Source organism: Struthio camelus, chromosome 14, assembly GCF_040807025.1.
Source record: "Struthio camelus isolate bStrCam1 chromosome 14, bStrCam1.hap1, whole genome shotgun sequence".
NCBI lineage: Eukaryota > Metazoa > Chordata > Aves > Struthioniformes > Struthionidae > Struthio > Struthio camelus.
Window position 1 is genome coordinate 15,416,371 of NC_090955.1, and position 14,822 is coordinate 15,431,192.

Below are 14,822 nucleotides of genomic sequence, written 5' to 3' on the forward strand. Positions count from 1 at the left end.
ACATCTTAGAGCAATTTTAGTGTTGCGTTTTAATACAGCCATGCAGCTACTTCTCATCTGACAGCATCAAGTTTTCTTTGTACTCTTAGACTCTAATACATTTTGCCTGTTAGATAGAGAATCTTTTCTAGCATTGAATCTCGTCCTGGTACGCAACACCTTCCAACTGCTGTGATTAAAATACACTAAAAGAACTTTGGACTTTGTAAATGGGGTTTGGAAAGCCCAGCAAAATACACTTCTGCTAAGTACTGTAGGTATAGTTAATCCTAGAAAGCTTGATATTTTTTTTTTGTTGTTGTTGTTTTGTTTATTTTATTGTACAATTTTTAGCAGGTTAATGTTTGATAATTGTCTTCATGCCTGACTATATTGAGACAGATAGAAAAGTTTCCTTTGACAACATTCACTTTGGCATGTTACATACTTTCAAGAAAGACACTATTTCTGTCACAAAGCATGGACTAATGACAGCTGGTGCGTTCCAGACCAGAGTAAAACATTGTCAAAGATGCCAATGTCCTTTGGCATCTTTATTGGCTTTCTTTTTATTTTTGAACCATTTATAGGTATGCTAACAAATAGATTCAAAGAGTGTAAAATCTAGGAAAATACAATTACATATAATTTGTTTTTTCACTTGAAGGAGGATAGTCATATGATTAAAGGAAATCAAGAGATCTGAATGGTATTCCTGGTCCTATTACAGATTCTCTTAAATGTTTTATAATTACTTTTCCCATTTGTGAATTTAGGCCAGTAATACGTGCGTATTTCAGAGCTCTGTGAGATATAGTGGATGTATTCAAAAGACTTTGAGATCCTCAGACATTATTAGGATTTCTAGTGTGAAATGTTTGTTTTGGAAAAATACAATTTTGGAAGACACTTTAGAGAGTGTATGATTATAATATCGTCAATGTTACTGTTTTGTTGATTTCTTCCTTTTTTTTCTCGTCATTTTTTTAAGGTATATAAGAAAGCCATCAGAAATCTTTTGCCCACACCAGCCAAATCTCATTACACATTCAATCTGCGTGACTTTTCACGTGTTATCCAGGGCTGCTTGCTCATTAAGAAAGAATCAGTTGAAAGCAAGCATGTAATGATTCGTCTGTTTGTGCATGAGGTATTTCGGGTCTTCTATGACCGTCTAGTGGCTGACGATGATAGAGCCTGGTTGTTCAAATTAATTAAAGATATTGTGAAAGAACATTTCAGAGAAGCATTTGATTTGGTTTTTGCACATCTGAGGCAAGGAAATACACCTGTGAGTATGCCATTTACCATTTGCAAAATAGTTGTTTTCATTATATATATTTGTATGTATGATAGTTGAGGACTAGAGAGTGCTCAACGACAAGTGAAAACATGGATCAGTTATACTTGAAAATTTGAGCTGAATTTGGCGAAATGCTTTCTTTGGGAAAAAAATAGAGTAAAAATGTTTGGAGGGGTTTGACGGCTCTATGTAGACTTCCTTTGCAAACCAACATTTCATTTAAAATGTGGGTAAAATTATTTTTCCATGAGCGATTGTGTTTGTCTGATAAAGAAACAAAGTTTTTTGTTTTATATTGAATTAAAAATTTAATGCAACGTGCTTTAGGTTTAACCAAAAAACCTGAAAATTTTCACATCAGGAAATTCCTTGCCTAAGCATTGTCTTCTATGAAGCTCCTAAATGTTTACATGTGGAAGTAAAGCATCCAATTACTTAGTAGGTAAACAAAGCAACTTTAAAAAAAAAAAAATCTTCATCACTAGTTTGCCCTTCTTGGAGCTACAGCAACACTTACTGAATCTTTGAGAGATGAGGTAATAAGAAAAAACTGAGTAATTTACAAATTGCTACCACAAAAGTAGCCTGAATCTGCCCATAGTATAGTACCTGTAAGAAGAAATATGGTTATGAATACTCTTAAATGGTCTTCCAGAGACCTGATTTACTGGATAAAGAGACATTCCCTCTTTAGATTTAGCCTGGGGCAGAGTTACTGTGCAGTAAACTGCTTTCTGTAATTGTAATGACATTTTAATATTTCAAATGTTATATAAATCATGCTATAATGTGTTGTGATTTTTTTTTTTTCTTCTTCTATCAGTTGATTGATAAATAGAAGAAATAACTTCATGGTCTTAGCTGACCTTTTATAATCTATAGAAATTTGTTAAACATACATCTGTGTAAACGTGGTATAATGTGACAGTCATGATTGTGAGATCATTAATGACTATTTGAACCAATTGTGTTCCATGAATAAACTTAAAAGAAATGTACTGCTTAGTATGGGAAGTAGAGAATTTTGAGGTAGGTGTTGTCTGTGAAGTGAAATATTTCAGAGGGCTTGTTCTAGTGTCTTGAATATTTGTCTAAATCAACTTTGTTTTCTAAAATTCCAATTGAGGGAATATATTAATTAAACTCCACTTCAGGTTTTATTAAATATTTACCATAGGTAACAGAAGAAAACTTGAGAAGTCTGGTGTTTGGCGACTACCTGATTCCAGAACTTGAGGGAGATGAGAGACTTTATATTGAAATTCCAAGCATTCAACTGTTTACTGTTGTGGAGCAGTGTTTGGATGAATATAATCAAACCCATAAAACAAGAATGAACCTTGTAGTTTTCAGGTACGTTCACTCTGTATTATTAAGAACTGTAAGCTCTAACTGGTAATCAGTATGTCTAGTTTGCAGGCTGGGGTTTTTTGTAATACTCTTCTCCTTTGCTTGTCCACACCAGTGTTACTCTTTGATTGTGTTCTCTTACTCTTCTGCTGCTTCTTTCAGCTAGTAATTACTGTGAAATTTTTCTTCTGAGAGAACCTTTGAATGTCTTTTTTGGTTGTCATAAAATCATTGCACAAAATATGGCTAGTATTCTGCTTCTGCTAGGCCACTGTCACCAGTGAAGATCGATACCAATTTTTCTTGCAAGCTTTTCACCAAAGAAAAGGTTATGAGGTTTAGAGGTGTAGCAGGAGAGATGTAACACGATCACAGCCTGTCTGCACTGCTTACAGCACAGCCGTGCCTCTTGGCTCGCTGCTGCAACTCATCCTGTGAAATTCTAGACTCAGTAGGCTGTTACTGTTCCCTTAGCTTTTGATCAGGCATGGCTACAGCTGAGAAAGATTAGGATGTCACTACACCCTTCTTCTCCCTCCTGGAGATTACTGCTGCTTCATATCTGCTGGTATAATTGCACATCTTCGTGAAGATGGTCATAGTTAGTCTACAAACGTCTAAAAGCAAGTCATTTTAATCTATGTCTTTTTGACAGACTACCCTTGTGAGTACCTGCATATACAGCTCTACTGGGAGCACGAAGAGGTAGCAGCCTATGAACAAGGACCACTTCCTTAGAGTAAAAGCAATATCCCACTTACCTGACTGAGCAGCAGCCAGGAGAGCATATCTGATCGTAGCCTTAGTGACCAATCCTATGAATTACATTGTGATTTTATTTTTTAAACCAAAACAAATAAATCTTTGAAATGATTTAAGTTTGTTTTTTTTTTTTTCAAGCCACTTTTAACTGCTGCACTGGTTATCTTAACTGCCCCATGCCCTGTGCCTAACCACGCTGCCTCCCGTAAAGCTTGCTGCACGTTCCAAGATAAGCATACTCATGTTTTCACAATAGATAGGATTCTCAATGATGTGCTGATACTACTTTCTGAAGACATTATTCCAATCTCTCTTTGGCACAGAAATTTATAAAATGCTGTCAGAGTGTGTGGAGGGGTGATTTGTGGATATAACCCTTCCCCCCACCCCCAGTTATTCCTTTATAAGGTATTTAAACTTTCTGAAATTATAATACTGCTAAGCCTTGCAAGTATTTTATGTGTTAAGTTTCTTATCTGTTTTTTTTTTCTTTATCCGTATAGTACCCCTCTTCTCTTCTCCTCATTCCTTTCAGTAATTCTTAGTCATTTTTAATTTAGTTAAGTACTCATATCTCTATAATAAGAGTTATGAAAGAATCATTTTATTTTGTGGTGATGTGCATACCATGCCCCCCCCCCCCCAGGGACACACACACTCCTTTCAGAAATTTATTTTGGAAATGGCTACTTCTATACTTGTTTCACAGACTAAAAGTGCACAAATGTGTATATATATTTTTGTCATCCTGGTAATCAGCATTTTTCAAATTTAGGTATGTGTTGGAACATTTGTCTCGTATAAGCCGTATCCTGAAGCAGTCAGGAGGTAATGCTTTATTGGTTGGAATGGGAGGAAGCGGACGTCAGTCTTTGACTCGTCTAGCAGCATTCATGGCAAAAATGTGTGTTTTTCAACCAGAGATTTCTAAAAGCTATGGTATGAATGAGTGGAGAGAAGACCTTAAAGTGAGTATGAATAACTTGTTTGCATTTTGACTTAATTCTGAGGAAAGATGTTTTGGAATGTAAAATACTTTAAACTGTCTGTCATTTTTAGACTCTTCTGAAGAACGCAGGTGTAAAAGGCTTGAAAACCGTGTTTATAATCACAGACACACAGATTAAAGACGAAGGGTTTTTGGAAGATATTGACAGTGTACTCAACACTGGGGAAGTACCCAACCTTTTTGCAGCAGATGAAAAGCAAGAAATTATAGAGGTATCTTTTTAAAATCTCTTAAATGTCATCTCCCTTTTCAGCTGTTTTGCCAGTTCAGTGTAAAGTATGCCTCAATTAAAAGTGGGTTTTGGATATATGCACCTAATTTTGTGACTTTTCCCGGACCTTAGATAAGTCAGCCAGTAAGTAGTAAACTGAATAGTTTATTCCTACTATAAGCTTTAATTTTGGCCTCATACTCTATTCACAAGCACGTTAAGTTGTGCACGTAGGGAACTTTGAGTGTTTGCAAATATTCTGGAGTCATAATTATTGTTTTGCAGTATTCTGTGCAGAAGAAGAATTTTCATCATAATGTTTTCATTGATCACTTAAGGACAAAGAAATTCTTCTGAGACGACAGCCTACCTTTGTCGGCAGACTCTTGCTGCCTAGGACGCTAGGGCATTGTTAGACGTCGTTCTTTTTCGGAGAGAATTTTTTGTAAAGGGATGAAAGGAGTATGTTTTGATGTTTGAAACTTAAATCTTCCTCTCCAGTTAGTAAATGCAACATATATTAGTATAACATTAGAGCTAAAATAGCTCTTAGGAAGTTAGAATCTTGATACATAGTTTAGGGGATGGATATGGCACATAAAACATAGTTGAGAACAACAACATTTGTTTCTATTGCAGTAGCTTTCCTGTAACGAGAGTAGTAATTTGCCTCCTCTGTTCTATATCTCTTAAAGCTCTTCTATGAGTGATTGAAGATTAATTGTAATTAAGCCAGATAGCTGTATGTATTAATAAAAGGCTTTGGCTCTTTATTTCCTGGGGGAGGTAATTTTGAATTTTGACTTTCAGAATGTGTCTTAGATGTGTCAGATGTGTCTTAGAATCTGACAAGGGAACCTCTTCTTTGGATGGACTTTTACTGTTAGTTCCAGTGTATTCTCAGTTGTTCAAAGCAGCAGGTGATCATTTCTAGATTAAGTTCTTAGGGTCATAGATAAATATTGTAATACCACTGTAAACTGCTATTTATTATTTGTTCTGTTTTTCTAGTTGTTCTACTTGTTTTACTTATCAATAAAAGATTCTACTCCATGGGATGCTATCGTAAACAGAACTGTTAAAGCATTTCAGAAGTGCTTAATGAGAAATTACATAACAGCTTTTATTCCCAAGGGTGTTCGTGCAGTAGCTCAGGATGGCAATAAACATGAAGAGCTCAGTCCATTGGCCTTATTTGCTTTTTTTGTGAACCGCTGCAAAGAGAATTTGCATGTTGTAGTAGCGTTCAGTCCAATTGGAGATGCTTTCCGCAATCGTCTAAGGCAGTTTCCATCTCTCATCAACTGCTGTACTATTGATTGGTTCCAGGTATATAAAAAATATTGTTTCCTTAACAAATAACTTCACTTTTTTTTTTTAATGATCTCTATTTTTGTCTTGCTATATTTTCCTTTCATACACCTTGTATTTCAAAATTTTAAAATAGCATAGGCGTTTGGTTACGTTTTGGGAACTCATTGGCATGCAATTTCAGTATTTCTACAACTAAACAAACTTCTTAAATGTAAGATATCTGAAATAGTGAGTAGTTTCAGTTTGTCTAGAGCGATTTGTCACTTTATGACACAACATATTTTTGTCTTAAAGGATTAGAGAATCCATTTCAATGGGATTGTAAAAGCCTGTTGAGCAGACCATGCTTTATGGGAATGACTGGCAAATGCAAATGCTGTAGGAAGACTATAAATAAATCTTCTATAGCAGAATGAAACATGGAAAATTGGTGTAATTAACTCTCCTTAATATAAGCAGTGTCACCCTCAATTAAGTACAGTTAGCTCTGTAGGTTGGCCTGATGCTAAAGTCAAATAATTTATCTGCCATTGGATGACATATTACCCAAATAGTTCTGTGTCTATGGCAGAATGCAGCTCTTAACTAGAAGATCAGCAAGAAGTCACCAGAACAGATCCTGTGGGTAGTGGTCATGCTGCCTGAGCGAACGCCTACATCACTTCATTATGCTTGAGACATGACTGGGACTAGTGTGTCCTGTACTGGTATTCTGAATAGTAAAAATTTCTTTTTAAAATGTGAAGACCAACTATATTTTATAAATTTCTTCTTGCAGCCATGGCCTGAAGATGCCCTTGAACGTGTGGCTAATAAGTTCTTGGAAACACTTCAGCTCACAGACAATGAGCGTCAGGAGATTGTACCCATCTGTAAATACTTTCATACTTCGGTTCTGTCACTCTCTGTAAGGTCAGTTTGTTTCTTCTAAAAACAACCCATTCATTTATAGAAATACAAAGCAGGAAAATGTTGAAAGTGATAAAATTAAGGAAAGTGAATTAAAACAAAGTTTTAGAGATAAGAAACAATAAAGCAGGTGATTGGATTTCATTACTATTCATTTCTATCTTATGCCTTTATAAGTTAAGATATAAGAGCTACCTGCTTTAAAATATTATATAACTTGTGGAAACTGTTTACTACTGTTATTTGTCAAACAGTTTATTTTCCTACCCTTTCATACAATTAAACTAAGAAAGAAAACAAATCTTGAAGGTACTCTCTTTTTTTTTTTTCTATTTTTTTTTTAAACAGATTCTTGGAAGGTCTGGGCCGGCATAATTATGTTACTCCTACTTCTTATCTTGAACTTATTGCTGCCTTTCGGCAACTTCTGACTGAGAAACGAGACGCTGTAATGGAAGCCAAACAGAGATATGTGAATGGGCTAGATAAACTAGCTTTTGCTGAATCACAGGTGAGTTAGGACAGAAGTGGAGCTGAAAATACCTAATAATGAGCATAAACCAATCTTTTCCTAGCATAAACCGATCTTTTCCTAGAGAGAGAAGCTGAAAGCAGCACTTCAAATATTTGAAGATGTGGAAGCTAAGAAATAGATTCAAATTCCTATAATGGGAAACAGCCTGAATTTTCTAGTTCCAAGTCTGATTAAAATTAAGAAGTGATTTGTGTTCTAGACTGAGTCTGTGTGGCTAAAATATGCTCTTTGTTAAAGAGTTTCGTAAGGAAAAATTTATTCTTACGACGGAGAGGTGTGTGTCTGTTTCTGTAAATACAAATGTGGTCCATGCACTTTTTTTTTTTTTTGGATGTTTTATTTTGGTCTGTTACACCTAATAATTTGCTTGAATTTAATTTCAAGTAAATTACCTCTCTGTTTAGCTCAATCTTGAATGATAAAACTACAATAAATGTGTTTTACCCTTTTGTTTCCTACAGTCATTATTGATATAGCTGTTGTGGTAAAGGCCATAGGCCCCATTTCTAAGCAATATACAAACAGAGGTTTCCTCTCCTAAATAGTTAACAACTGAGTATAAATGAATATGGTTGTTAAAATTAGAGACCGTAGAAGTGAGGAAAAAATAAGTCTCTCTGCAATGTTTTGATATGAGAGCAAACATTATTTCCTTCTATTAATAAACTAGTCATTGGATAAAATCTTGGCCTTACAGGAATCGTGCAAAATTTTACTTGGGAATTCAGAATCTTACCTGATTCTTTTGCTTGTGTGTGTGTATGTGTATATATCTCTATATAGGTTGGTGAGATGAAACAGGAATTAGTTCAGCTGCAGCCCAAACTGGAAGAGGCTAAACTGGATAATGCAAACATGATGAAGGTAAAGTTGTGCGAATACAATATTGCCTTCTTAATGTAAGTACGTGCAGACTGCAGAGCCATACTTTCATCTTCATAGTAATTAGCTTTGAGTGAGGAGTCTTGATAGTACAGTATGTTTTACTTCTGCTTCAGAATCTCAGCTGATTGTAGACTGGTTCTAAAGAGTATGTCTGTGTAAAGTTGCTGATACGTGATTTGCCTTTCTGGAAATAAGAGCTGAGCTGAGGTTTTTGAGCTTTCTTCTTTCTTACTGGGGTTTGGAGTATGGTGAAATTTGTGGCTATTTATACATATATTCATTGAATTGGAAGAAAATTGTACTTTTTATCTGAGTTACCCAAGGACCATCTCTCCAGGGTAAGCTCCGTGCTGAAGGATGTTAGAGGAACATTCATGCTAATAGTGGTTAGATTGGGTTTCCCAAGAACATTCACATTGTGGAGATCCTGAATAGTTTTTCAGCATACAAACTAAACATGAAGAGTTTACACAGTCTCTTTGCATGCACTAGGGACTGTACACTTGGATTTTAAAAGGACCCTAACAAAGAGTAACTTTGTAGAAGTTCAGTGGGACTTGGGAACCAGTCCTTAGGTTTATTTCAGAATTGCAACTTGAGAAAATACACTTTATTAACATGTTACTATTTCATCACAGAAAAGCAAGGTCTTATTGATGTTTTTATGCACTGGTTATGACTGTTAAGTGATTTTACAGATACAGTGATGTTTATTCTACCTACTCTTACAAACTAAAATTCCAGCTCCACCCCTGTCACAGGATAGGCTCTAAGGAGGCTAGGTGTCGCTTATATAGAGCTGAAGGGGGAGTACTTGAATGAAGGGATGACTCATCAGTCAAAAGAAATTGAATTGTGTTAGTTAGTTTTACAGGCTGAGGGAGGAGACGCCACAAAACTTACTGCAAACTAGTATATTTTTGAGTTACATCCTGAATACAGAAATAGTTTCTCGTCTCTTGAACTTTAAACATCTTTTAAATAGCTTTTATTGGCAGTTAGTCAGATTTCAGATAGAGTACTCTTAAGGCTTCATTACAGTCTTCTGTTATGTTAAGAAAGAAATGATTTCCTTAACATCAGTTGAAAAGATATGGAAATACTGAAAAATACAAAGAGAAAATGGGAGTATTTCATAGCTGTTATACTTGATTTCAGTTGATTTAATCATTCACCAGTTAAAAAGAAGCTCACCAGTGTGTTTTTCTTTAGATTATAGAAAAAGAATCTGCAGAAGTAGAACAAAAAAGAAAAACTGTGAAAGTAGATGAAGAGATTGCTACAGAAAAAGCTGAAGAAGCTCAGACACTGAAAAATGAATGTGAGAGTGACCTAGCAGAGGCAATCCCAGCCCTGGAGGCAGCACTTGCTGCTCTTGACACTTTGAAGGTGGGCTAATTTAAACTTCTGTCATTCTAAAGACTTATTTAGTATGATGACATTCATCCATTTATTTGGCAGAGTGTATTAAGATGAAAAGAATTGGTAAGCACTAGTTTTTCTGTTTTTTGAAAAAGGAGATATATCATCTGTGCAGTCATGGTTCAGTAGAACTCTTCTTCTTGTACTCAGAATACAAGGGTTTTTTTGTGCATTTAAAAATTTTGTTTGTTTATTTGCAGGAAAGCCCAGCAGGGTGGGGGAGGAAGGGAATAACCAGTATCTGAAGTTAACAGCAATGGTATCATCTGAACTTCCTCTTTCAGTTAAGCTTAGGATTGACCATTGATGGGTAACATGGTGTGTGTTTATGGCTAAGAATTATCTGGATCTTCAGGTTAAAGATTTCCTCCTTATCACGACTTAGACATGATCTTAAAGCAATATTGATGAGAAGGTCCTACAGGAATTGTTTATTAGGAGCTATGAAATATATGAGATGTTCTAGGTAATGCTTACAAAAGTGAATCAAAAAAAATCTTCTGACCTAGACTTTTTAAAATATAATTTTAGTTAATTGTTAATTTACAGTTACTGGCATTTACTTTATTTCCTTTATGTAAAATAAATTGATGTATATTTTTAATTGTGTCGCTACTGCTATAGTCTTAACATCCTCTTCTAAAAACCTACTCGAAGGGTATTAATTGGTTATAATTTCCTTTTTTTCCTGTTAGTACATTTATCTTGCTGGTGAGAAAGATAACATTTGTCATAAATCTCTACATTTTATTTTTTAAATTTGTCTTTTATTTCAGCCTTCCGATATAACAATTGTCAAATCGATGAAAAATCCTCCGTCTGGCGTCAAACTTGTGATGGCTGCTGTCTGTGTCATGAAAGACATAAAACCTGAAAAAATTGCAGATCCTTTAGGGACTGGAGGCAAGGTAAAATGGCAGAGAATGAGTTTCAAATAAATGGATAATTCATGTTCTTTTCAACATAGAACAGTTCAGTAAAAAAAAAAAAAAAAGATTCACCTGCGATCCATTAAAGTAGGCACATATTTAGAGCCTGCACTGGTTACCTCATTGAAAGTTATATTCCTCAGACATTTGCCTTAGACATCTTCAGTGTCCAACTTGCATAACTGAGAGTTCTGGAACATGCAAAGAGAACTCCTTAAATGTGCTCAACTTGTACATGGAGGTAATTCTTACCTGAGTCACTGTTTTGTTTCAGGTACAGTTTGAGGTAAAATATTTGGTGTGATGGACTCTTTTCTCTCTGCTTTATTGGTGTCTCATGGAGATACCAGGTATTTAGTATTAAATAAGCAGGAGTTTATTAGAAGACACTTGACATTTTTTGTTGTTTTATTTGTTTGTTTTTTTTTTTTTAAAGTTATTTCCTATTGTGTTTTGCAGATCTTGGATTACTGGGGTCCTAGCAAGAAACTGCTTGGTGACATGAATTTCTTAAAGGATTTGAAAGAATATGACAAGGACAACATTCCAGTAAGTCTTTTGTTTAGTTTTTCATTGATTTTTACCTTATGGAAATCATTTTCCAGAAAACAAAGTTAGAAAATACTGTATCACGGATCACGTTTGCCCCGAACTTGTCAGCTTCTGTTTTGGTCAAGGATCTTTACAAGATTGTAGACAGCTCTAGACAGGATGAATATGGTCACGACAAACGAATCAAATTCCTCAGGGTGATCCTTGTAAGTAGTATTTCAGAAGGTTTTAGAATCCGCTTTGGGGAATTTTCTGAGGTTCTTATACTACCTGCCTTGTGTTTGAGCGAAATGTTCTTCTGTGCACTAATGTATCTGACTTCCGAACTGATAGGAACTATCTTTTCAAAACCTTAAACTAACACATTAAAAAAAAAAAAACTATTGGAGTACAGGTCTGTCTTGCCCAGTATCCTGTGTCCAAAATGGTCATAAGCAGGTGCCTTGGAAAGAGTAGGAACATCACAAGCATAAATGATCTTTCTCCAAGTAGTCTCCCAGTCTTCTCCACTTTAAATGAAGGTTTTCCTAAGCTAGACATAGTTTCTATGTATTTATTAGCTTTCAGTGCATTTTTCTTCGGTAACTTCTGTGATCCCCTTAAGGCCATGTAAACTTTCAGCATCCACAAAATCTTTTGACAGAGCATTTCAAAAGTCTACTGAGCTGTGTAAAGATCTGTCCCTGTCCAGCCTTTCTGCACCTTCTTTTTTGTGCTAACTTTTCTAAATTAGATACTTTGGCATTATAACTTTATTCATTTTTTTTAAATGACTAGCCACATTGGTACTCTTAATAACGTCTGTTTTTATTTATAATGGTAGTATTTTGATCGAATGAATGCTGACAAAATGGATAATAATTTCTTAACTGTGCTAGATGATGTACTTTACTCCTAGAAGTATAGTACTTAACATAGCTTTAAAATATGGTCTTCTCTCCCAAAGATCTTAGGAAGTACATGATTCTTGCAGCTTGCCAAATGCAGTGGAAATTGAATATGCTTTGCCTTTTATAAAGCTGGTCCTGAAAAGTAGGCACAAGCAGTGTAATTCATTCAGATCTTGTTTTACTTTAGTAAAAATACGTTTTTTATAACGATATACGCAATCAACGTAAGTTAAAGTGTCAGCAGCAAGCCTTTGCCGTAAAAAAACTTTGAACTATAATGATTTTGTTTTCCAGGCATCTGTCATGCAGAAGATTCGAGCTGAATACCTGACTAATCCTGAGTTTGATCCACCAAAGGTGGCTAAAGCATCCTCAGCAGCGGAGGGTTTATGCAAATGGATAATGGCAATGGAGGTGTATGACAGGGTTTCAAAGGTGTGTTTTTGATCTTCATCCCTCAGCGCTATAAAAGCTTTCCTTTGCTTGTTGTAGTCACCCTAAGCACTATGTTAAATAATAAATATATAAAAGTGTGCTTTAAGCATTTGTGTATTGGTCATAATTGAATAGGTGGTTGCACCAAAGAAAGCCCGTTTAAGAGAGGCACAGCAGTCCTTAGCAGAGACAGTGGCCCACTTGAATCAGAAGAGAGATGAACTTGCAGCAGTGGAAAATCGTTTGGCTGCTTTGGAACGAACTTTTTTTGAGAAAACTGAAGAAAAGGCTCGTTTAGAATTCCAAGTTGATCTGTGCGCTAAAAAGCTAGAACGAGCAGAGAAGTTGATTGGAGGTCTTGGTGGAGAGAAGTCAAGGTCAGATAAAAAGTTCAAATTTTGCATGTTATATCCGTTGTAGAACTAGAGCTTAAACTTCGGTTCTCTGAGCCTTTAATGCTGTATTTCTGTCTGAGTGTTGTAACGCTGAGGACTGTAACAATGTGGACCTCTGAAAGATTCCAAATTATCTGATTATCTATAATGTAAAAACATGGGCGGAAGCCTTGAGAAAATTGTAGATAAGTTTTCAAAATGAGAATAGAATACATAAACACAGTGTTCTTATTCTCCTCATGAAATTGTTATTTAAGGAACAACAAAAACAGTTGATCTGTACTGTTGATGCTGTAAATGTGGAGGTTTTAGCACCATTTTATTCTGCATCTTCTGCTTGTCATAGATGGAATAATGCCGCAAACGATCTTCAAAACACTTACGATAATTTAACAGGAGATGTTCTGATATCAGCTGGTGTGATAGCATATTTGGGAGCTTTTACTGCTGGCTTTCGACAGGAATGTACCAAAGACTGGAGTAAGCTGTGCAAGGTTAGGTTATCTTAAATTTAAATAGTGGTGTTTGGGGTTTTTTTTGGTTTTGTTTTGCACTGTTTTTCCACAGCAATCCGCAAAAGGGGGCCAAAACCTGAAGTGCCTTATTGTTCATTAGTATTAGGTCATTAAACTCATTAAGATCAGTGAGATAAACACTGCTGATACAATATCCTGTAAATTTGAATTTCTTTGAGTCAGTGAATTTACTCCAGACTTGAAGTAGCATGTCAGAAATGAGAGCACACCACTGGCTTTGTGAAGTTTGATTATTACTTAAGTTTTAAAATCACAGAATTTTCTCTATTTTGCCTTAAGTGAAAGAATTAACTTTATAGACTAAAATGTAGTTATGTATAATGTAGAAAATTCTATAATAACGTGCACTGAACACTTGTGTTGCTAGTACACAGTCAATTAAACGATTGATTATGCTGTGTGCAAAGGGACAGTTCCATCGTAGTTATGCTACTACCATAATTCACGAATCAGTGATTTGTGAATCGTATCACTGTTATTGTCACGTTAATCGATGACAAATCAGCTTTGGAATACTGTGTTGAGTTAATGGAAAGTACGGTGCTTATACAGTTTCCAACTGTATGTGTTTGGTTTTTTTTTAATTATGCACTGTGTGAATTATATAATGGAAAGGAAAACACATTTAGAACATACAAAAAGCTAGAGACAGCTCCCATAAAATTTGGAGGGTGAGGGGAAGTGTCCGTGGGGGAAAGGTACTTAAATATTCAAACTATGATTTTATTTTTTCAGAGGTTTTGTTTTTTCTTATAATATTCTTACATATTCTTTGATTCTAATCTAACCTGTTAAAAGGAAATATATGTTATCGCATTGGATTGAAGTGAAATTTAGTGAAAGATGAAAAGAAAAGTGGAATAAAGGTTAATAGGTTTTTCTTCTTTTTTGCAGGAGAAGAATATTCCTTGTTCTGAGAATTTCTCTTTGAGTAACACTCTTGGTGACCCAATAAAAATAAGAGCCTGGAATATTGCTGGTTTACCAGCTGACATATTTTCAGTAGACAATGGAGTTATTGTTGACAATTCAAGGCGTTGGTAGGTAACAAAGTTTGATTTTCTAATGTGAAAGTGATTTTACTTAAAACAAACTAACTAAATATCTAGAGACAATGTAACTGAATGCAGAAATAGGAGTCTTTTTTCCCCAATCCTGTGAAGTTTGAGAGGGCAATAACACTTGATAAATTTATGTATGTGGTTGCTGAAGCCTTTCCTTTCAGGAGACACAAAGCCCTTGAATAGTTTTAATTTTTTTACGCTTTTTTTTAAAATATTGTACCTGCATGTCATATTACTGGCTAATAAAGCACCTAGAAGAATTAGTTTTAGAACTGTACAGAAATCATTATGCTCTGTATGTTTCAGGGTAAGATTCAGGTTATATAAATTTCGGGTTCCAGA

At 35.2% G+C, this 14,822-nt stretch overlaps 1 protein-coding gene across 1 annotated transcript in view; it reads left to right on the top strand.

Annotated features, from left to right (window-relative positions):
- DNAH12 (dynein axonemal heavy chain 12) overlaps window positions 1–14,822 on the top strand; it is a 78,092-nt gene that overhangs the window by 42,647 nt on the left and 20,623 nt on the right. The window contains exons 43-57 of the mRNA XM_068907734.1: window positions 971–1,270; window positions 2,460–2,635; window positions 4,170–4,362; window positions 4,454–4,615; window positions 5,749–5,943; window positions 6,707–6,840; window positions 7,186–7,348; window positions 8,156–8,236; window positions 9,470–9,646; window positions 10,456–10,587; window positions 11,068–11,157; window positions 12,345–12,485; window positions 12,621–12,862; window positions 13,227–13,374; window positions 14,311–14,456. Of these exons, the coding sequence (XP_068763835.1) occupies window positions 971–1,270; window positions 2,460–2,635; window positions 4,170–4,362; window positions 4,454–4,615; window positions 5,749–5,943; window positions 6,707–6,840; window positions 7,186–7,348; window positions 8,156–8,236; window positions 9,470–9,646; window positions 10,456–10,587; window positions 11,068–11,157; window positions 12,345–12,485; window positions 12,621–12,862; window positions 13,227–13,374; window positions 14,311–14,456 (2,480 nt within the window). The remainder of the gene's footprint in view (window positions 1–970; window positions 1,271–2,459; window positions 2,636–4,169; window positions 4,363–4,453; window positions 4,616–5,748; window positions 5,944–6,706; window positions 6,841–7,185; window positions 7,349–8,155; window positions 8,237–9,469; window positions 9,647–10,455; window positions 10,588–11,067; window positions 11,158–12,344; window positions 12,486–12,620; window positions 12,863–13,226; window positions 13,375–14,310; window positions 14,457–14,822) is intronic.